Source organism: Vanacampus margaritifer, chromosome 16, assembly GCF_051991255.1.
Source record: "Vanacampus margaritifer isolate UIUO_Vmar chromosome 16, RoL_Vmar_1.0, whole genome shotgun sequence".
Classification (NCBI taxonomy): Eukaryota; Metazoa; Chordata; class Actinopteri; order Syngnathiformes; family Syngnathidae; genus Vanacampus; species Vanacampus margaritifer.
This window is the reverse complement of record NC_135447.1, coordinates 11663078-11687307: the sequence shown is the minus strand read 5'-3', so window position 1 is coordinate 11687307 and position 24230 is coordinate 11663078. Positions and strand designations below refer to the sequence as shown.

General features: G+C 41.9%; 2 protein-coding genes across 3 annotated transcripts; both read right to left on the bottom strand.

The window, feature by feature from the left end:
- Positions 1-1902: 1902 nt before the first annotated feature.
- Positions 1903-4713, bottom strand: pou4f3 (POU class 4 homeobox 3). The gene is made up of 2 exons (XM_077546810.1): positions 4574-4713; positions 1903-4370 (listed from the first exon to the last, which is right to left on the bottom strand). The coding sequence occupies exons 1-2, from the start codon at positions 4652-4654 to the stop codon at positions 3432-3434; spliced, it is 1020 nt and encodes a 339-aa protein (XP_077402936.1). The 5' UTR covers positions 4655-4713; the 3' UTR covers positions 1903-3431.
- A 2242-nt stretch (positions 4714-6955) lies between these two features.
- Positions 6956-24212, bottom strand: rbm27 (RNA binding motif protein 27). 2 transcript variants are annotated; one of them, XM_077546224.1, is made up of 20 exons: positions 24006-24212; positions 23056-23174; positions 22616-22743; positions 22458-22537; positions 21672-21862; positions 21186-21488; positions 19161-19388; positions 18782-18964; positions 17961-18107; positions 17709-17862; positions 16923-17076; positions 16595-16789; positions 15566-15664; positions 15382-15456; positions 15068-15238; positions 14840-14944; positions 11010-11207; positions 10849-10932; positions 10639-10758; positions 6956-8670 (listed from the first exon to the last, which is right to left on the bottom strand). In XM_077546224.1, the coding sequence occupies exons 1-20, from the start codon at positions 24062-24064 to the stop codon at positions 8572-8574; spliced, it is 2892 nt and encodes a 963-aa protein (XP_077402350.1). In that variant the 5' UTR covers positions 24065-24212; the 3' UTR covers positions 6956-8571. The 2 variants fall into 2 exon arrangements, with proteins under 2 accessions (XP_077402350.1, XP_077402351.1); XM_077546225.1 differs by having other exon boundaries at positions 15566-15661.
- Between the last annotated feature and the right edge of the window lie 18 nt (positions 24213-24230).

Here is a 24230-nt window from a genome sequence, read left to right as displayed (position 1 = left end):
ATTATGAATGGCGTGGATCGTAGTGTTCTGCAAGCCTGGGTGAATTAAGCAAGTGCGCCTCTAATATCATCTTTCCTCCCCTTGTCCTGTATCGGCAGGATTCCACATTCGTCCTAGATTTGCATAATGGGGATTCCTTGGACAACACTGGCTAACGTATAGCATAACCCTACAAGCAATGGCTAATTGAACACAATCGTTGGATCAATAGACACAGACAGACGATATAGCAATACTCACAGGCAGGTATTCTTGATCCTCTCTGAAGATGCATTTCAGTTAACTCATTCACTGCCATTGACGGCTATAAACGTCAAAAATTTATTTGAACTATTTCTATTAGTTAAACTTTTTTTTTTCACTTTTGTTAACAGGAGTTTGAAAACCTAGGAAAAAAATTATTGTACACTTGGAACAGATATAAAATGTGTGATTAATTGTAAATTAACCATTGAAGTCATGCGATTAATTACTAACTAATTTTTAATAATCTTTTCTTTTTTCAAAAAATATATATAATTAAAAAAATGTCTAGGTTTCCATACTTTTGCTAACAAAAGTGGGGAAAAAAATTAAACTAATAGGAATAGTTCAAATTAATTTTTGACGGGTACAATGGCAGTGAATGAGTTAATAACTGAATAATTTAAATCTTTCAGCCTGCACTTTTTTTTTTTTTTTACATTTTAATTATTCAACTAATTTATTTATTATTAATCACATGCCGCAAATTCTTGTCTCTAAAAAAAAAAAAATCAGCATGCAATAAGAAGCCATTTTAATCTCTCACCCACCGCAACATATGGCACACCTGCTCGAGGAATAACATCCAGGCACAATATTAGGAACCCTTCCGAGCCAATCAAATGCTTTGTTTTGTTTGCAGATGCCTTTTTATCCGCTCCATGCAGGAGTTTCAGACAGATGGACATCATCTCCATTCAGAAGACATCCATCATTCAATTCTCAGGTTACGTGTGTGCGCGTGTGCGCGCGTGCGTGTGTTGATAGTGAGTTGTCATGATGGTGATAGAAGCTGACTAATAGAGTATAGCGAGGTAGCTGTCTTTCTCATTCTCATTTGTTGCTACTGGCTATAATGAATTATTGATAGCGGGGGGGGGGGGGGGGGGGGGGGGGGGTTGCTCTCCCCTCTTGCATTCCCTTACCCTACCCGGTCCCTGAAATGGCAGCCATTTTGTGTGCCAGTGCAATTGTACACTATTTAAGCCTATTGTAAAACCATCTGGGGGTACAAAAATATGATGCATTTATGTTGAATTTGATCATTTGTGAGTTCAATATTTTGGGTGTTTTTGCCCACGGACCTAAAAAAAGAAAAATTCGGTAACTTTTATTCCTATTCTGTCAACAACCCCTCGCTTTGCGATATTTGCTGGAAGTTGCAACCCCCCCCCCCCCCCAAAAAAAAAAACATTTTAATGAGAGCTTGTTTCATGACAACCTGCCCTGTAAATTATTAAAGTGCGCCTCCATTGCCACAACACACACACACACGCCTTCAGCTCCACTTACCAGCACAGCCTCTTCTCATATCAAGCAACCCATCCATTATTCACACGGCCCAGACCCTGTTTAACCTCCTATTGATGCCCCCCATAAGTTTATTTGTGGATGCGTTTTTGGATGTTTATGTTGATGCTCCTCTTGATGTGAACTCCTTCACTGCCGTTCCAGTTCAAATTGATTTTTGAACTTCTGTAGCAGCCAATGGCACTGCGAGACCAGTTCAAAAAAATAAATAAATTAAAATAAAAAGTTTTGACGTCCATGACCGTCATGTAATTTATAGCTTTCGCATATTATTAGACAAGACAATTTTTGTTTACGTGAGGAAAATAATGATCTTTCAGATGATGACAAGTACAGTCTGACGCCAACTTTTAAAAAATGTCCAGTCATTTATTCCATATTCAAAAGTGAAGTTAAAAGGTGCGGCAATTCTTTTGAATGACGTGCTTGTGTGTGAGATCACCAGCCAGAAAATTAGGCACACAAAACCCACCGGCAATATTACACTGTAATCATAAAATCATTTTAATAATCAATAAAAGTTTGTTGTTGTTTTTTTTGTTTGTTTTTTTGCATTGCGTGGGTGCACTTGATAAACTGACCGACGCGTGTTGTGTACATTTGCTGGCTTTTAGAAATGCATAAACTCTTCTTACAGTGTTCCCGAAAAAGGTCATAAAATAGCGAGTGTAAATAATTCAACATAAATAATCCACACGTCAATCATTCGTGTTGGAAAATCACATTCTATAACATCTGCACATTGACGTGATGAAGTGATGTCAACAAACACGCACTCGGTACTCAACATCCATTTTGTATCATTTCTAAAGTGACATCATATCCCTGAATGTGACATAAAGTGTCTGGTGTATTGAAAATATTATACAGCACAATCGTGACTTCAGCAAGTCCCCCTTTTAATGCATTCAAAATGGAGGTTCTCAAACTGGGGTCCGCGAGCCATAGCTTGGCGGTCTGGGGAATAATACGCAATACATTTTTTTGTATTATTTTTTAAAGTGAGGACTCGTGAGGACTGAGCGATGAAGTGAGACAATAAAACAAACATAAGCCAATTAAAATCTCTGATAATGATTTTGAAAATTCAAATAGGCCAACTTGATCAAGAGGTGGTAAGTGGGTGAACCACAGGTGTCCATCTTAAGGCCACTTTCTTGCTTAATGGGTTTGCAGCAGCATATTTTCATTTTTTCTTTCCTTTCCGTACAGACACGACAAGTGTCTCCTCACCAAATCTCACATCAACTCAACACAATCGTATTCCGAAATTGCATATTGTACATGACTATTATTAACAATTGCCTCTGAATTTCATTATATATTTAAGTAATACATTGAATTTCAGATCAAATGATTTAGGTTGAAAGATTAAATTAAATGTAATATTATTGAAGATTAATAATTGATTTGTTTGTCAAATATTTTTGTGATTTATTGATAAATTAAACCTTCCATTAAATTAAATTGGAAAAACATGCAGAAAATTCACAAATATCAAATGATTATGGATTGATTTGCACTGTCGGAAAATTGGCAAAAATGTTGTTTTCCAAAGTAAGAGCAGATAATTCAGATGTCTTACTTTGATTCAATAGAGAGATGATCCATCTTCTTTCATGGAAAACTACATAAATCAGAGATAATATACGGTTGAGAGGCGATTAATCGATTATCAAAGTAGTAGTAGCCACGCCTATATTTGAAAGATTTAGGAATAATAATTTGTTTTTTTCCCTGGACCCCAAAAGTTTGCCAACCCCCAGAAGAAGTGCAATAAAATGAAGAAAACTGCAGCAGATAATCCCGCATATCAGAAGTGAAGAGCCGCCTTCATGAAAAAGTGTGTCATAATCAGCCCAGGTGTTTTCTTGAAGTCAGTGCACGGCCGAGTACTTCATGCGCTTCTGCTTCTGTCGCTGGTTGCAGAACCAAACGCGCACCACGTTCTTTTTCAGCTCCAGCTTCTCGGCGATGGCGGCGATCTTCTCCGACGACGGCCTGGGCTGGATGGCGAAGTAGGCCTCCAGGGAGCGCTTCTCCGGGGCGGCGATGGACGTGCGCCTGCGCCGTCGGGCGTCGTCCGCGCCGCCGCAGCCCGCGCCGAGCAGCTCCGGCGCGGCGGCGCTCCTGTCCCGGTGCGCCGCCTCCGCCTCCTCCAGCCAAGCGTGCAGCACGGGCTTGAGCGCGATCATGTTGTTGTGCGACAGGGTGAGTGACTCGAACCTGCAGATGGTGCTCTGGCTCAGCGAGCCCACGCCGGGGATCTTGAGGTCGGCCAGGGCTGAGCCAACGTCCGCCTGGGTCACGCCCAGTTTGATGCGCCGCTGCTTGAAACGCTCGGCGAAGGCTTCCAGCTCGCGCGGGTCCGACTCCACCTCGCCGTGCGCCGGGTGCGGGTGGCCCATGGCCGCCATGGCCTGGTGCAGCTGGCCCATGGTCTGGAAGTGGTGGTGAGGGTGGTGGTGAGGGTGCTGGTGGTGGTGCGTCACGACGCCCGGCTCGGGCGCGCCCATCCCGCTCACACCCAGGCTGCTGGAGAGGTGCTCCAGAAGGTCCCCGGCCTCCAGGGGAAGTCCCAGCTGCTGGCTCTGGAAGTTGTGGTGATGGTGCGAGGCGATGATGGCCGAGACGCTGGAGGACGAGGAGGGGGAGGCAGCGGCGGCGGCGGTGCAGGAGGGCACGCCGCTCATGGTATGGAAGCTGGCGTCTCTCCGTGCCTGGGAGACGAGGATGCTGTCAGCCGCCGCCTGCAGAGCCTCCGCCCGAGCCAGCAGGCTCTCCTCCGCGCCGCCCCCCAATATATTGGCCTGGAGCTGCCGGCATGGTGGGGGAGTCAGTGGGGAATTGTGTCGGAGAGGAGGGTCATAAAGATTCACATGGATGCCAGGGGAAGGGAGGGAGGGAGGGAGGAGGAACAAAGTCATGTCAAATCACATTTACACATTTTTCCCTCTGTGATTACTCGCTCCCCCACCGACCCGTCTGCCCCCCTTTCCCGTCCGGTTGTCGGACCTACCTGGGACCCTTGCGCGCACACTCTGCGCATGCCCTCGTGAAGGCCAAAGTGCTGCTTGCCGTCCACGCTCATCATCATCATCTTTTCGCCTTCTTCCTCACTCGTCTTCTCTCCTCAGGTTGTCCCGCTCTGGACTGAGCGTGTCTCTTTGCCCCCCCCCCCCCATGCACACACACCACCACACACACACCCTCCTCTTGCACTTTACTCAGCTACGGTTACAACAGGTGGACCAGTGTGCGCATGCTCGACAGCATGTGCACTGCTTGATGGCTAATAAAGTTGAATGGTGGATGTGAAAAGTCTACACACCCCTATTCAATTAGCAGAGTTAAAACAATAATATTAATAATAATGAGACAAAAATTCATAATTTCAAGACTTTTTCCACTCGTTATATGACTTATGAAAATGAATACCCCAAATCAACTTCACATGTTCTAGTTGGCTTTTCCTGACATATTTTTTGCTTTCTAACTGAACTGAACTGTTCATAATTCCCTCCACCTTCACTAAGGCTGAAGACCTTGCTTTCTTTGGAACATAACCAGTGTTGCCACAGTTACCTTGAAAAAGTAACTTAGTTACTAAGTTATAACTTAATTTCAAAATTAATTAAGTTCATTTTCCTTTACTTATTACCTGATTTTCAGAGCTACTTAGTTACTTTATAGATTCCTCAATTTAAAAAATGACTTAGTTACTTTACCGATTACTTGATTTTTAAAGTAACTTTGCTACTTTGACTACCTGATTTTAAAAGTAACTAACATATATTACGAGTTACTTTTAGCTAGGCCTACTTTCAGCAGACCCTGACAATTGCGCTGGAAAAAAAAAACATGAAAAGCCTACCAGAACATCTGAACCTTATTTGGGGTTAATCAAAGGCCCTTTAAATGGTAACAGGTGTGTGATGGTTCCTATTCAACATGAGTTCGAAGGTGATTGGTTAATTTTGTACACAGCCACATCCCATTTTTTCTATCCATCCATTTTTCATATCCTCATGAGGTAAAGCATTCATTCACTCTTACTAATTATTATTATTGTTATTATTATCATCATTATGACAATGCCAGTGATGCTAGCCCGGTGACTTGGAGAGCAGCTTGATGAGCTGTCCATGGTGCTGAAGTCTTCAAGCGGGAACTTTGTCATTATCTAACAATCTCTTGAAAATGATGACTTTTGTAATATTACAACCTTCCTCTGAACAAATACACAACTCCCCCCCCCCCCCCCCCCCCGCAAAAATAGTTTTATTCTCATAAGATTATGACTTTAATTTTCATATCCCCCCCTCCCCCTGCTTTTCAGGATTTGCCCTAATAAGTCTTCATAGAAAGCTTCTTGGATCCTTCTCACGTGAATGAACCCGATCTGTAATGGTCAAAGTATGGCACAGGCTCCCTCTAGTGGCATGTGGAAGCATCACTGAATTTAAATGTTTCCATTGTGTATGTTACAGTGGCTTACAGTAAGTACTTGAAGTACAATTTTGTTTTTTAGTATGTTATATTAAAGTACAAACCGCTATCAGTATATTTTTCAGAGCGACTTGGTTTAAAAAGTGCGAATCCCTGAAGTATGTTTTGAGTCCATCTGATGCCGCCGCTCACATGCCCGCTTCTTTCAACTTGTCAATAATGCAACAAGGTTGGCATCAATTACCACGCTAGGGATAAAATTCAAGACGCTGGTGGCAAGAGGCGGACAACCACACTTACTGTAACAGGGTTTTTGGATATTCCGTTGTCCCAGGGGGCGAGGCAGGGGCGTGGTTGACCTCTACCCAATCCCCCTTTTAATTCCACAGGCAGTAAAATGGATGCCATAGTTGACATTTGGTATCGAAGGACGGACTACAATCTACTAGTGCTCTACTGAGACACACACACAAGCTGCCAAGCGCCATTTGACTGTGAATAAAGCATGAACTCCCGCTTTTCTCACCCTCACCATTAGGCACCAGGGTCATTCATTATTGACTGCTCATTGTTTGGGAGCTGTCATGGCGTGTTGTGTGGCTTTTGGGTCTTGCTCCTGATGACTACTCCAACTCCAAAGTAAACATTTACATGGAACAGTGCTCAGTTTGGACAATTTCACATAGGGGTGCGCTCACCTTTGTTGTCAGGCGTTTAGCTGTTCATGGCATAATTTTGAGCGGACTGTTTTTCATTTTCATTGTGTCAAAATATGTGTTTTATGCAAATACTTCCATTTTGACTTGGTCATTGTACTAGGAAAGGTTAGCGATGGACTACATCACGGTCAGACAAATTGGGTTAGCTCACCTGTATGGTGTGATGTACAATTGCCCCCCCCCCCCCCCTCAAACAAAAAAGTGAGGTGCAAAATGACAAGACAACACAGCAGTTTAAGATGATATTTCCTGGAATGCTTTTGCTTATTTTTTTCTTCAAATTTGCCAATAGTTTTTTTTCTTTCTTTCTTTTTTTGTTTGTTATTTTTTTTTAAATTTTTTTTAATTTATTTTTTTAGCCCAAGATCAAATTGTTTTTCTTTTTCCCCCTTTCATTTTTTCCCCCCTCCAAGCGGCCCATTCCTTTCTTTATTGGCAAAAGCAAACATGCTCTTGAATTAGAAAACCATCTTTTTACAAACAAAATGACATGAAGAAAATACATCGTCAACCATATCCTGTAAATATAAACAGTAACAAATCCAAAACTATTATCCGATAAACTTACAATTTTTTTTTTTTTTACACTACGGTGTATTAGCGCACACAAGTACAAAACAAAAGTGGGATAGAGATCAACTTTTCAGAATATATAAGAACCCGGATACTTTGTTCTTTCAAAACCAAATGGAAACTAATTCGGGATTCGTGAGAAAGAGAAAAGTATTCAAGGTGCAATGATGACTCCAAATGACAGTCAGTGTATTTACATGCAGGAAAAGATCAATAAATATTCTTTTGGTTTTAGTTTTTCACTACTGGAAAAATAATGCAATCAAGTTACTCCACATCAGGGTGTGTGTAAAAAATTGAATTTTGATACAGTAGAGGGAAAGGAGGGGGGGGGGGGTTATCCTCTAGGGGGCCAGATGCACTTGAACAGGACTGTATTGTTTTTTTTCCCTGATTAAAGTAACAGAAAAACTAAATCCAAAAAAGAAAAATCAACATTACCATTTTTTTAAAGCGAATGTACAAAATTTACACACACACACACACAAAGTAAACCTTAAAAAAAAAAAAAATCTGTCATAGTGCCAAAGAATGTAAGGCAAAGAAATTCTATTATTTTCTCTCTCTCTTTCTTTTCCTCTCTTTCTATATAGATGCTAAAATCAAGGGTTTGATTTTTACATTCAAACATTTGTCTATGGATATTTATGAATTATTGTGTCGTCTTTCTATGAGAAGCCGAGGTTAGGAATGAAAAATGTAATATTTACAGTAAATGATTACACGATGAAGTCCACCAAGGGTCTTAATGAATTCATAAAATAGAGAAAATATATTTTAGAAGCATTTGTGGGTTCAATTTTTTTTTAATTTCCAAATCAAATAGCTGGAGCGCTATTGGTGCAGTACACCTTGGAGGACTGCAGGGGATGCTGCAACAGTGACTTGATGAGCGAGTGTCTGAGCCATCCAAATAAAAAAGCAGGTAAGAGTTGAAGGAATAAATTAAACGGGGTGTTTGAACAGAGACCACATTGTCTCCTTAAAAAAAAACTTAAATACAGTAATGTATAAAAATAGCTTTTCACAGTAGACGCAAATGTTGTGCATTACCAAACGTTAAAGTAAGCACACTTCATCTCCGAGATGATCTCGAACAACCGAACCTTCCTCAGCTCAAGTGAGATTGTTGTGTTGACTGGAGGGAAGCCTCCAAAAACCAAACGCTTTACTTCCGGTAGTCTTAAAATGACTGTTGAAAATACTTGGAAGAGGGGGGGAAGGGGGGGGGTCCTTTTGGGTTATCTGCACTTTTGTCGCTGTGGTGAGGACGCCTTCATCGTCTCCAAGATCTGCTTTCGTACTTGTCATCTTCGTCGTCGTCCTCTTCCTCTTCTTCCTCCTCGCCAGGCAGATAAGAGCGACCCTCCTTCTGCTGATAAAACCAAAGCATGTTAGTACTTGCTCCCAAATTGGACCACATGGAGGTAGCGATTGGCAATTCAATTTTCTGCATTAACTTCAAACAAAAACAGAATTAACTGGAAACATAAATCAAGCATTCCCAAAGTTTTAAATACGGGCCGACAGATTTTTTCAAAAAGAAATGCTGATGGCGATATTCGTCAAAATGCTGAATGGCTCTATCCCTTCGATGGAGCAACTTAAAAGTTAACCGTCGTCTCACTCCCAGCACAAATTGTGTTTGAACTTTGCTTTCCTGGAAGGACGACGCTTCCCCACGTACATGACCTCACGAAGTGCTCCCTAAGGTGACGAGTGTGGCCTCAAAATCATTCGGGAGAGGATTCCTCCTGACAGCCCTGTCGCTTCCCTCGCAAGGTCAAAGACGCTCTTTAGCTGCGAGCCGCTCGCACTCCATTTACACTCTGAGCTTGAAAAATTCAAGAGCGCCCTGCTACAACTCAAACGTCCCAAAAGTTGCACTCACTTCACTTCAAACGTTGCAAAGCACTATGGAGGACCAAAACTGACAAAATTAAAAATAAATAAATTAATGAATAAAAGTGTGTGTGTGGGGGGGGGGGGCCTGATATAAAAAAATCGATAATTGAAAAATACAAAAAAATTACATAAATAACTCGTATATATATATATATATATTAGAGGTGTCAGTCGATTAAAATTTTTAATCGTAATTAATCACATGACATCAATAATTAATTGACGATTAATCGCACATTAATATCTCAATTTATATCTAAATTTACTTTTTTTCCAAATTTAAATATGGTTACATTTTTTTGTCAAATACAGTAATTTCATAACAATTCAATAAAAAAATAAAAAATCTAAAATATGTACTGTAAAAAAACAGTTCAGTGCATTTTTCTTTTCATATTAAGAGCAGGCAAATTTTTAACATGAAGTAACTTGTGAAATTGTGCACATTTTTAAAACTGTAAAATACTACTTGACACCAGTTTCCACAAATATATGCATTGTTATTTAATTTATTACTGCTAAATTGTGTTACAGTGTACTCTTTTGCACAACGTTGAATGCTCTTATTTTGTTAAATTCAATACGGATGCGCATTGTAAATAAATTACACAACTTTACTACAAAGGAACCAGAAACGATCGACGTGTTCTTTCCATACTAAGAGCATTCTAATTTTAAACAAGAACCTGCAAACTTCCGCACATTTTAAAAGAGTCCGCACAAATAATTTAATTTATTTATTATTACTCGGATGCGATATGTGGCGCCGCTCTACTGTAAGCGAGCGCATCGACACTTTCACTTGAACCCTTACGAGCTATTTTGTGGAGTTGCTGGGTAAAACATGCTTCACATCTAAAGATCAAGTGGCTTGGGGGTCACTCCAAGTGACAAGACGGCGTCCATTCGGCTCATGTCGCCCATGGACACTTTTTGGGAGAGAGAGCTGGAGCAACGGTTAGCTCGTTGCTAACGGCTAACCGAGTGCGCTCTTTCAAAGCAGGGAGCGGGTGGAAGTGCTACACAGTCCAAATGGCTCCTCCACGCTAACATTCTGTTCCTTAAACATTGGGTTTTATAGCTCTAGTGCATTTCTCTTGGGTAGTTTTGACGTGGACGTTTCAGCTGCGTTGTGACTGGAATTCCCTTAGTTGAGGCTTTCCAAATAAGGGGCGGTCTTTAATCGAGCATAAAAAAATAACCATAATATATATATATATATATATATATTTTTTTTTTATTTCTATTCATATTTATTTTTGATATTATTTATTTATTCATTCATTCATTTTTAAATTTGGCAGTTTTGGTCCTCCATACAGCATGACTTGAATGTGTGTACAAGTATTGCTTTGACATCATCATAGTGTTGACGTGAATTGAGGAACCTCATTTAGACAAAAGTAGAGCTTTGCGAATAAAGCGGAAAGTTATATACTGTGTTGCCGTCGTCTTTGGACTCCTCCTCCTCGGGCTCGGTGGTGACTGCGGGCGTCTTGGGCTTGTACCAGGAAATCTGCAACACGCGACCTTTGAACTTGGCTCCCTGATTGGCTGCCTAGATAAGCGCGAGTGAAAAAATAAAGGTTTAGATCAAAAGCTGGCAAAGTGCGGTCCACAAGCCAGGAAATCATTTGCAACCGCTCACATTCTCGGCTTCACTTCGAGTTTTGAAGGTCATGATGACACTGGTGGCGTCCTGGTCTCGCAGATCCTCCAGATCACCAAATTTCTTGGAAAAGCAAAACAAAAAGACTTTGAATGTGCAACTCCCCGCAATTAACAACCTTCATTGTGTTGCGTCCTCACCACAAAATGTGAAGTGAGCTCCTCCTTCTCCTCCTGGGTGACCCCCACGATGGAAAGCGCCCTGGGCCGGTGGTCCACCACCATGCGGTTGACGGAAGCGCCGCGGCCCCTGGCCCGGGTGGCGCCCGCTTCCGCCGGCGCCTTCCCCCGGCCGCGGCCCCGACACGTTGGCGATCGCAGGATGCCCAGTTGCGTTGCCTGCATGGAGGGCGACACAAAAAGACTTCAGGGCCAAGATCCAACGCCACTTTCAAGCGCTGGCCGAAGCAATCAACAATCCCCCAAACCTGCTATCATGTTGAATCTGATAGGTAAGCAGAGCTGCGTTGAGTTAGTGTTGAAGTGTCTGAGAACCAAAACATACTTGATTGGCTAAGTTGAGTTAAGTAAGTTTGAGGGCGGATTTTCCCCCCAAATCCATGAGGGTGTGTGTGGGGGTCATAAAGTGGAATGCTCCACCCACATGCAATGACCATCATGTATTACAAATTTAGAATCAATAGAACAAAATCTTCAGTTTTGAAGGACCCCTGGAATTTTACAAAATGGCTGCTTGCAAAACAAAATGGTGGACATCCTGTGTCTTTTAAGTGATGGCTTTTAGAGACAAAAAGTCAAACGGACATTCAGGAGTGAATTTTTAAGTCCAGGATTTTCTGCTTTGTTTTATTTATTTGTTTTACAACATTTCTGTCTTGTATATGCAGTTAACAGTTTGGACAAGTTTGTTATCGGGCTCAAATTTGCTAGCAATCAGAAAAGATCTGTTTTTAAAGAAGCATGACAAATGGCTAAAATGGCCGCTTCAAAACAAAATGGCTTTTTTTTTTCCAGATATGGACTTTTGGGACTTTGTTAGTCCTGTCTAGTCATACTTGCGCCGTGTGAGAAAAAGCGCCTACGGAACATCCCTAATATTTTTGATCAACGTATCCCTTTGGAGAACCCGACTTTGAGAAACTCTTCATCTTGGCTCCTATCTCACGTGCGTTAAGTTTACTTGCTCACCTCTCGGAAACCTTTGCTTCCATTTGCTCCTCCACTTTGACTGATTTCTGTAGCCGACGGCGGCTTCAACTTTAATGAGATGGCCTCCATCGGTGCGAGAGGGCCTTGAGTGTCTGATTGGGCTTCGTTAGCATTTAGCTCTTCCTCTGGGCTTGCTAAAGTGGCTGCGCTTTTAATGTGCTCGTGTTGAGGGAGGGCTATGCATTTTTTAACCACTAGCAAATTTAGAACCCACACGGGAAGGAGTGGGGGGAGACATGTTGGGAAGGGTGTTACTATCAAAAGCCGTGTTCCTGTTGGACGCATGTTGTGACACAACAAGCCTCGCCTCTCGTCTGTGTTGTGTTTGAGCGGGACGGCACATGTTGAGATGACTACGTAAGTGCTTCCTTAAGAACAAACCTTTTCCCAATCAGGCCAGGGACCATTTTAGTTAGGCACTATTATGGCTGAACTTCTTCAAACCTCATTTATTACTCCCATTGATTATTAAATAGAGTGCAGTTCTTTGTTCTTTATTTTTGTGTTGGATTTTCAACTTCTCCCTAAGAAGTGATAATTGAATTTGTCAATCAAAACGAGCCGAAACTTGAAGGTGATCTTTTAACATGTGGAAAATAATCCAAAAAACGAGCAGTGCAGAGCCTCCCTCCAAGATCTGGAACCTTGGCACTAGACAGACTAGGGCTGGGTATAAAACAATTTAAAAAAATAAAAGAAAAGGATATCGAATCGATTTTCCTTTTTATACGCCATCTCTATTCATAAAATCATGAATTGATTATTTTAACAACCAGTTCAGGGTGTACCCTGCCTACTGCCCGAAGCCAGCTGGGATAGGCTCCAGCACCCCCGCGACCCTTGTGAGGACAAGCGGTTAAGAAAATGATTGGATGGATGATTATTTTAATCTCTTTACCCCCGCAAATTCTTTAGAAAATAGAATTTTAAAGGTCAACCTTAGTTTTCCTGAAATTTACTGTTCACATGAATTGAAAAGTATTTTCTTACATTTATGAAAGACCTGACTTATTGCACTTTTAGACAATTCAGAATGTTTTTAAATTATATTTACAATTATTGAATTTCAATTAATATATTTTGATTTCATCCTTGCTGATTTCAATGTTAAAATTTGGGATTGAATATTAGCGGAGCTTTTATCACGTCCTTGACATTTAAAAAGAATTGACGTTCTATAATTAACTCATTTGCTTCCAAAAACGTATAAATACGTTCTATTTTTTATAGTATTGTGCTCACAAATACGTATTTATGGTTGAAGAAATGGTAGTTGTTACAAAAACGGCCAGCAGAGTATAAGAGATCAACCAGGGCCATGTTGAAAAAAAAAAAGCTAATTTACCCACAGTTTTCAACAGATTTGAGAATAATGATGAAACTTAGCTACAGTAATTTCTGTACTATAAGCCGCTACTTTTTTTCCACTTGCATTCAACCCTGCGGCTAATACAAAGGTGCGGCTTATCCATCAGATCACAAGGGGGCACACTATAAAGGAAGCGCAAGAGCGTCAGGCAGAGCAAAACAAACCACGTGAGCCCAAATACAGTAGGAGAAAGAAAAAGAGGCAAGACAATTTGCGCCCTCATAGAAAAGAAAGTAGAAGGAACCGGGTGCGGTAACATTAAAACACCTGCGGCTTACAGTCGGGTGCGGCTTATATGAGTAACAAACTCAAGTATTCCCCATATTTAGCTAGCTCGACTTATAGTCAGGTGCATTTTGTAGTCCAGAAATGACTGTATAATCTAATGCTAATTGCTGCTAAATGGAAACAAATACAAATATATTTTTTCCCTGATGAAAGAAGAGATGGTAATCTTTCTTTTGGTAGGTTCCAGGTTTCAGGGATGTGATTTGACCAAAGTGAAATTATCTGAAAATTTAGCCGGGGGTCTGGGGGCCGCTGGCACCCAGCTAGGTCCAGGAGCTCATGGGTTTTCCGTGTTTTTAAGTACTTTCAATGAACTCACATGACAAAGAAATAGACAAAACAACAGCATAAATTTTCAATGTATATTTAACTATCCCATATAAAATGGCAGTTTTAGTCAACTCAAAATCAGTCACATTCAAAAACATTGGACTGCCTTTGCTTTTAAAAACTATCACTGAGAATATCATCATATCTAACTAATGTGATTACTAAGTTAACACATAAATAACGTTGAAGAGTTCAAATTTCATGAACAAATAATTGTATCATGACCAAATGAAAAGTAACTCATATTAGAGCATACCACAAATGTCTTTGTTATAGCAGAAGATGTTATCTGTCGGAGTCATGTGCATACAGAATGAACTACTAAAAAAAAAATAAAAATAAAAAAATAAATAAATAAAAATATCGGAATTTTTTTTTTTGGGGGGAGATAAAAAAAGCGGAATTCCGTGAATTAGCAGAAAAATCACATCCCTGAGGTTTTTATAGCAATAGAACACAATAGCCTGTGGGTCTTGCAAAAAGCAGTCAAAATCCAGTAAAACAGCCAGGAGCGAAGGGGGTTGCTTCAGTGAAAATGGCTGGGAGTGAATGAGTTAATCAATATCAGATTTAAGTGAATCAAATCGGAAAAAAATCCCAACCAAATCAAACTGAACTCTAGAAATCAAATTGATTAAGGAAATTAGAATCGATACGCAGCCCTACTGCAGACCCGTTCTTTCAAAGACAGTGAACCTTAGCAAAGTGTTAACCCCAAGCAGGCACTCTCGTGACGGCAGCTTCAACTGAATTGCGACCGTGGGTAAAGCCACGTAAGCAAAAATCGTTCCGAAAACCTGCGGTGCAGTTTTACCTCCTTCTGGAGCAGGCCCAGTTTTCTCTTGAGATCTGTCGTGTCTTCTCCGGAGCTCATCTTCTTATGGAAGTCCAACTCAGCATCCAGCAGCTCCTTCTGGGCCTGCACGTGAGAATTTAAGGCTTTAACTTGAAGCTGTGCTATGTTGGCATGTTTCCGTTTTGCTACATCAGCGACTATTTGGAGGGTTTCATTTTCCCCGACTGCGAAAGCTTTAACACTCACGTCGGTCTTGGTCTTGGGCTGGTTGTGATTGGCTTTGGAGACCTGGGAGGCGGGATTCATTTCATTCTGGAGCTGGGCAATCTTTTCTGTCAGCTCCTTCAGCGTCTTCATGACGTTGGCTCGCTCTTCCGGTTTCATCCCGCGGTTCTTCTCCAGGCGGTTGATCAGCGCCTGATAAGAAATGGAAGCATTTTTGTTCATATATTTTTGCTACATTAGCATGCCTCAGTTTGCAAAAAATAACTAAATCAATAGTTGGTTCGAAGTGAACAGACCAATCAACTTATGATGTGGTTTGCACTTGTAATTCTCACCTTCTGACACTCAATCTGCGTCTTCAACATTTCTTGCTTCTTCTTCCGCAAGTCGTGCTGCAGTTTCAGCGTCTCCTGAATGAGAACAAATCATTCGACTGGGAAAGCGAATTGCAGCATTTGACATCCAACGGCCTCGCCGCCATCACGTCACCCTGGTATGAAAAAAAATGAAGCAACTTGCCTGTTTCTTCTTTAGGGCTTCTTGTGCTTCCAGCGCTTTGGCCGTTTTCCCGGGGCACTTGGAGGACGACTTCAGCGGGGCGGAAGCGTAGGGGCCCTTCTGGGTGTTTGTCAGCACCGGCGCCACCCAAGTGCCGCGCACAGCAACACAATTAGGTCAGCACGTGGAGCCGGGAGACATTGTGCATTGCAAACTAGACTCGACTTCTAAATGCGGCTTGCGACAAACTTTTCAATGCATACAAATGATTATTGTTGACTTTCAGATTTTGGACTTGAAACTGTAAGTGGCAAACACTGCATATATTCATATACTGCTTATACTGTACATTATTAGGGCGATCAGTAGACTACAATTATCGTAATTAATCACACGATTTCCATAGTTAACTCGCTATTACTCGTAATTTAATCGCACGTTATATCTGTTCTAAATGTACAACAAAATATTTCTTCAAGTTTTTCATACTCTTACTAATTAGCATAAAATTGGACAAATATGGTTAGCAAACACAAATGTGGTAGTTCATTGATACAGTCATTTTATAGTAACTAATTAATTCATTACAAGTTATTTGAAGTTAAAAAGATAACAGCTAAAAGGAGTGTGAAACATTGAGTCATAGCTTTGTGTTGAAGTCATTTTCTGCTACTAGGTGGCATTGATGTTTCATGTTGGATATTGATGACAGGAACATTTATATACATTTTTCAAACAACTGATATTTGGAACATGACGCAACTCCAGGCCACTTTGTTCATTGTAAATTACTGTACGAGTCGCCAGTCCCCACAAATACAACTATTTTTAATAACATTAATTCTTGCTACATTGTGTTATAGTGACTCCTTAGCACAACGGGAAAAAAAAATAAAAAATTCAATGCCACTCCACATCATATCTGTTGCTTCTTAAAGTCATCTAAGGCCTTCATTTGATCAAATACCATTTCATTTTCATTTAATGACTCGCGCAAACCTGCAATCAGTCCCTACTCTGGCTTTAATTCCATTACTGGGCCTTCGTTACCTGAGCGGCGCTGGCCACCTGGCTCGCTGTGCCCTGCTCCAGCTGGTGAATGGTCGGCATGTTGGACTTGCGATGCCAGCGCATGTTGATGAAGCGGTTGTTGAGAACCGCCTCCACGCAGTACATGGCCCGACAGGCTTCTTCGTTGGATGTGAACTGGATTAACGCCACCTCTGGATCGCCGCCAAACACCACCTGGATGGAATGAAATCAATGTATAAATCAGGGAGGGGTTTTTGGCCTTGGAGGAGGTATGCTCTCTATTTGAGGTTTTTCCTTTTTTTTTTATGCGGATTCCAAAATCTCACTCTCCTGCTTCAAACGTTACCTGGATGTTGACGATGGTTCCGAACTTGCTGAAGTGCTCGTTGAGCTTGGTGATGGTGTTGAGCTCGGGCGGGATGTTGCGCACCTCTAGCTTGGTGTTCACGTGGAAGTTCCTCTTCGGGAAACCGCCCTTGTTGTTGAAGTTGGGTCTAGAGCTGTCAAAATTAATCGATGAATCGACAAGTCATTGACTATCAAATTAATCGACAACTATTTAAATAATTGTGTAATCGTTTGGCACCATTTTTCTATTTAAAACGATCCAAATCCTCTGATTTCAGCATATCAACAGTAATTGTTCAGTGATTTCTGTAGTCCTTCATGAAAGAAGACTGATTATCTTCTGTGTTTAATCAAAATAGGACATTTGCAAACATCTGTTTTTACTTTGGAAAACTAAGACTGAACCAGTAACATAGTACAACATCAATCCCCCCCGGTTTTTATTCACTATACGAATATGAAGTATAAAATAAACACCAATCCCTGGTTAATAAACAGTAAACTGGGAAAATAAAAATCACCTTTTTAATATAGTTTAATGCAAAATTAAAATGAAAGTTGATTAATCAATTGAATAATCGATTTAAAAAATATTCTATAGTGACAGCACTAGTTTGGTCTGAAACCATATGAAGGCCCACAAATGAGCATCAAGTGAAGGCCTGATGATTGCCATCCAAGTTTTCAAAAATAATAGCGACATTTACCATTATGCTTGATAATCGCGGTGAGCCATCTCCCTTTTGCATAAAAGCTTAAACTTACAGGAAGGCAAAAGACTTACTTTAGCATCCAAGGTTTTTTAGCCAAGGATCCCTCAGCCAACATACAGCCCAGGGGTCTCTTCCTGTTGTGCTGCTCGGAGTTGAAACAGGACATGTTGCTTCCCGGTGTGCTGGCGGGCATGGCGGGCTCCGTTTGGATCACAATATTGGCAGCTAAAGGGGCAAAACAAACAGAATCTTTAACATCGGGCGCGTTCTATTGTGAAGGGCGGACAATTTGAGCACTGAGAATGTCAAATATTACTCGGCACCTCTGGAGCCTTGTCCCTCATTGGACGTGAGGCCGATGAGATTGGAGCGCTGCGTCTGTACTCGGGGAATGAATTGGCGATACTGGTTACGACCCGCTCCGGTCAGCCCGGGCGATTCCGGGTTGTAGGCCTCGGGATCATAGTTATCTGATAACACAAAAAGGTGATTTGAAATACCACAAAGAGATTCGACGCATTTCTCTCATCCAGGAGAATTCCACGCAGCAGAGATTCGAACCTGTAACCTTCCAATTAGGAGGCAAACGTGGTCATGCATTTACATTGTCATTTCAATCAAACTCGACATCACGAATAGGATGCTGACAAACAACCATGGCATGGCTGTCCAATGAAAAGCTCTCTAAATTTTGTGACATTAAATAAATAAAATTGTTACACATAAGAAAAAAACTCCAACTTCCAGATGCATGCCTTTCATTGGACAGTACTAAAATGATGAAAAATAAAAGACGTCAACAAGATGAACATCAGCTTTCTTTTTTGCCAGTCAAGTTGTATTAAGCTTTGGGGCTTGAAAATGATCTGAATTAATGTTGTTGTTATTTGGCTTATTTATGAAAAGAGACAGCAGGGAGAACACAATTGACAGAAACCAAAAACTATGTACAAAAATAAAGTAGCACTGCCCCTTTCAGGTCAACAGGCGACACTGCAGCTTGCTGACGACAAAACAACCCAAAACAAAAATCATGGTGAAAAAAACAAACAAACAGAAATACAACAAGTGGCTAGCTGAAAATGGGACGGGCAAAATGAGGGATGAAAGGTGAAATCCCGTGACAAGCCTCTGATCTGCTTACATTCAGACGGCATATATCGGGGACGGAGTGACACCGACGAGGACGAGGGCGGTGGCGGCGGAGGAGGCAGAGGAAGAGGCGGCGGCAGCCTCACGCCGGGCGGCCCCACGGCAGGCGACGACGTGATCGCCGACTGGTGGTTGGGGGTTTCCATCCCACTGGTTGCGATCAGTGGAGGGGGTCCTGATGAAGACACAAGCCCAAGCTGATGTCTCACAACAGCCAGGCCTTCGCTCATCGCCGGGCGTGAGCGGTTCATTCACACACTCGCGGAAATACTAAATACTTCTCATAAATCACAACATAACCCCTGCTGAACTGGACTGTATTGTAGAATTGACCGCCACGCAAAGTGCCTCCAAAACAACATCACACTGACCAGTCAAGGAGAAGACGCCAGGTGGCGGCGGCTGGCCGTAGGGCGGCGGCGGTATCCTGAGCGAGGGGGGCGGCTCGGTGATGGGCGGCGGTTTGGGCAGGCCGCCGGGCGGGATGACGGGCGGCGGCGGGAAAGGGATGATGTTGGGAAGATTGACGTCATCCACGATGAGCGGGTCGTTGCCGTGGTCGAACGGGCACAGGTCGCCGCGGACGCAAAATCCTTTTTCTGCATAGCGGGAGAAAAGAAACAAAAATCGGTTGACATCTACAAAAATCTGTGAATGCCGTCTTGGTGTTTAGGAACAAGTTGAAGTAAGTTGAGGAGCTTCAATAGACTAAAAACAGTGTTTGGGCACCATCTTGTTTTAAAGGAACTACCAGTTCCACTTGGCCCAAAAAAATCCCCCCAAAAATCGGGCTATGCCCCCATGTTGGTGTAAGGAACTAGGTTGAAGTGAGTTGAGGAATTTCATTAAGATAAAAATTATGCTTTGACAACATCTTGTGGCATTTAAACCTTTTTTTGTAGGGTGTAAATTATTTTGGTTATTTCGGTCTTGATCTCCTGCTAAAGGCCGATTTCACTGTACTTGTGCTAATTCCAAAACAAGATTTGCCCTCATGGTGGCTGCTTATGATTCGGAGAGGCTAAGCCAGACAGTATTTACTGCACGGAGCCGTTCCCTCGTGGCTGACGACTGTGACAGTGACACCAGCAGCGGCCTTCAGGGGCGTTGGATATTTTAACTCTGCTTACCTCGGGGGAGGTGTGTTTGAACCTTCCCCCCACTGAGGACGATAGCCCAAGTGATCAACATTAGTGATCATTAGTCATGAAAACACAAGCAGCAATAAGCCCTATGGGAAAACTACAATCGTGTCATTAGAAAGAAAGAAAAATAATAAAAGCTTATGCATGTACAACGCATTGAAAATATTGTAAATTTAGCCCCCGGAAAAGACTACCGGTACTACAAATATACGATTTTTTTCTGTCCTTACAATATATTGGAACAAATAAGTATTTGCCCTGAATGCATTGTTGTAAAGACTTCCAATACAGAAAACATTTTGTTTTTGTGTACTTAATAAAATAATGTATTAAATTATATATTATTACTGTATACACTCAACAAAAACATAAACGCAACACTTTTGTTTTTGCTCCCATTTTTTCAACTCAAAGATCCCAAACTTCTACATACACAGTATCACCATTTCCCTCAAATATTGTTCACAAACCAGTCGAAATCTATGACAGTGAGCACTTGTCCTTATCTGAGAAAATCCATCCCACCTCACAGGTGTGCCATATCAAGATGCTGATTAGACACCGTGATTAGGGCACAGGTGTGCCTTAGATTGCCCACAATAATCTCAACAACAAAACTAAAGTATTCTGTTTATAATTGTGTTGAGTATTTATATGTTTGACATTTCATGTTTTGTATTAAAAACAAAAACAAATTGGATACAGTACATAGTACTATAGTTCAGATTTTGGGGGGTTTCTTATAAAGGGTTTCTATTATAAAAAAAAAAAAATCTGATTTATTTGTTATCTTCATTGAACATTTATTATTTATTTAATTTATTATTTTTTGGCAATATTCTATGTCTTGACCTCCACACACACCACTTGTAAAGCAGACATGGCATCGGTAGAGCTTAATAATAATAATTATAACGATGATAATAATAGCAAATGATGGGCCTTATCAAGTGACGCCAACTTTTTGACTATTTCGTTTCGCCTTCCATAGTCTTAATTTGTGTGTTTAGTTTGCAGTAGACTCATATCCACAGCACACACAAATTGAAAAATAAATAAAGTGTCTGATAGTGTGTCACATAGTGGCATCAGTCATAGTGCATAACTTCCACCTGTTATTTTAAGTAGAAAGAAATTTGATGTGCAACACTTGTTTTAGTTGATCATGCGATCCGGGATTAATTGAATTTGTACGCGTATTAGCTTTCAGTTTCAATGCATTCTATAAAGTATGAGTGTGTGTTTACTTACCATCGTACCATCTGCACCGCTGCTTGCGTGACGGGTTCGTATTGCTGAAGGGCTTGCCGACGATGTCTTGCCTGGCTTTGCCGTAGTAGCAGGACCAGCTATCCGTGGTGCCGTCCGGCATGTGTGCGTGCGTTGCCAAGGGGACGCCGCCGGGTCCTGGCCCTCCGCTGGTGGTGGAGAAGGGGTGCAGGGGGGTGGGCAAAAGGGGCGACGTGAGCTGGGGAGGCTGCTGGGGCCTGCCCGGGGCCGACAAGTTGTAGCCGTCCGCGTCCTTCCTCTCCACCTCAAATTTTGACTTGAAGTCTGGCGGAAAGACAGAAAAGGATCACAACGCAACGTAGACGATCTTGCGGTCACATCGCACCAACCGACCTTGAGGATTCCAGCCTGTGTTGCTAAAACCCAAATGAGGTACATGCAAAGCGGTCCACATTGTATCCCGATAACGACAATATCATCTGCTGAGCTGCGCTTGTTGTTTCTCACCTCGTCCCCTGCTCTTCCCCCGGCTGCCACTCCTGCTCCGGCTGCGGCTGTTGCTCCTCCCACGGGAGTTCCCCCTGCGCCGCTCGTGACGCTCCCGCTCGCGGTGCGAATCGCCGCCGCCGCCGCTGCTCTTGCCGTGACGATCAAAGTCCCGCCTCTTGCGCTCGTCCCGCCTCCTGTCATCGCGACTCCTGCGTGGTCCCAAACGGAAACGGCCAACTTTCAATTCTGCTCTCACAAGTGCAGGTTTACAAAAAGATAAGATTTCATGCATGTGTTCAATTACTGACATAAATTAGGTTTTCCACGTTATTGTGAGTTAAATGTTGGTTTAAAAACACACACGCAATGTTATAGCTGTCCAATGAAAACCACAAATACTTTTTTTCCAGAATGCTATAGTTGCATAATAAATAGAGTGTGTTTAAATGCCAGACATGAGACACCCATTTTCAAAACAATGAACCAGGAGTCCCCAATAGGCAAATTGTATAAAACCCGGATTTATATTTAGACTACTTTGACAAATGCTTACAATTTAACCCGCACGACTTTTTGGACATTCATGAGAAATGTTTATGCCAATCACAAGCAATTCAATTGGAGCGTTTGAGACAGGTAAGCAGGTTGTGTTGCAGAAGGCTAACAAAATATTCTCCACAGTTAGAAACAAAAGAGCCCATAGGAGCATAGGTTCGAGCCCTCACGCAATAATACGGCCACATAACAACAACACAATGGCAGTTCTATCAGCATTTGAGATTTATTTGGAGCCAAAAATCAAACCTGGACTCGTTGAAGTCGGAGCGGTTCCTCAGAGGACTTCTCCTCCGCCTGTTTTCTCGCTCCTCCTCTGGCGTTTCAATCTTGCCAAAACAAAACCAAAATCAATGATCTCTCTCATATGTTCAGAAAACGGACATGGAAACTTGACTGCTTCTTACTTCCACTGCATCTGATTTAGCTGGAGGAATGTTAACCGCTTCTTTTGGAGCTTCCTTTGCAACGGGGTTACCGTGGTAGTTCTTGCTCGTCAGACATTCAAAAAGTTTATCCACAAAGCCCACAGTCTCTGGAATTACACAAACAATAAACAAATTATGGTTAATCAATCATTACTACTCCAATGGCATATTAGAGGCAATCAATGCTGATGTCTCTTTCACAATTATCATTATCATTGTTTGTCAAATTCAACCCGATCAAACCACTATAAACACACACTTGCCAACTATGTTTTTTTCCAGGAGGATTCGTTACCACGGCAGTACGGTGTTGTAGTGGCTACAACGCGTGTCTCACAGTTCGAACATTTGCGATTTTTCTCTGACATTTTTTGTTGATAAAAGAAGCGAGCGAGTATTAGGAAGTGTACCGGCAATACCTTTTTGCAGGAAGACGTCGAGCTGATCGGCACACAACGCTTTGAGCTCCTTCTCCGGTTTGTCCTTCTTCACCAGAGCCACAACATAATTGGCTAACGCAGCGGGGTCAGCATCACATCTGCGAATAACGACATAAAACAATGTTCGAACCTTAGTTACTTTAGTGACACTATAGTAAAACAAACAAGAAAAATCCCATGAAACATTGGACTAGTTTGTCCGAATGTGATCATATTATCTATGCCAGCGACGTATAGTGGCAGGTACCATAATTAGAGCAGTGTACTGTACACATTTTTTGTGTTATTTATGTTTGGTTGGTGGCACGTTACAACATTTTAATGTTACTAATGTTAAGTACTGCGCCGGCCATACATTCTTATGTTATGGGCTTAGTATTTTAGTTAAAAGCCTGTTTGCAAGGGATTTTGTTGTGTATGCCTAAGGTTGTGGCAACTGAGTGGAAATCCAAACACAAGCCTGTCTGAAAACAAAAGAAGCTTTCAACACTTCATGGCAATTTATGTGCATGTCATCTTGCTATAAACAGGGTGATCTAAAGCATCCATTTCACGCGAGACATGGTAACTATGGTAACACTCGTGGCAAGTGTCCACTCTTAAACACGCTTGCACATTTTTAGATTTATAAGATTCCAAGATCCTTGGAGAATTGCAAACAGGATGGTGCATGCTGTTTTGCACTTTGTAGGTGTGTTACAGAGTAAAGTTGCCAATGAAGTTATACAATTCGAACGTCCAACCATTGCCAGGAACACAGTGAGCATGTTATTTCCCAGTCAGCAGAGAGTCAAACAGTTTCTTATTAGCAAGCGATCGGCCAAGGTGGTCAGTTTCTAGCAAATCCCAGCGCCCCCCCTCATTGATGCTAGCACGCTAGCTCGCTACGTAGAGTGCGAGCTAAATGACATTTCCGATCAAACACTCACATTGGCTCCAGAAGTTTTGCCAACCACGACTTGAGAGCGTCCACATTCTCTATAATCATCGTGAGGAAGACGATAAAGCGGTCTAAAAAATGAATCGGAGACCCGATACGACTACTTTCATCGTCTATAAAATTGGAAGCTTTCTGGGCCTTTGCTCTCACTGGCAGGTCGCGCCGACGCACTTTACGGCATGTCAACTCACTCCTGGTGTCGTAAAAGCATGAG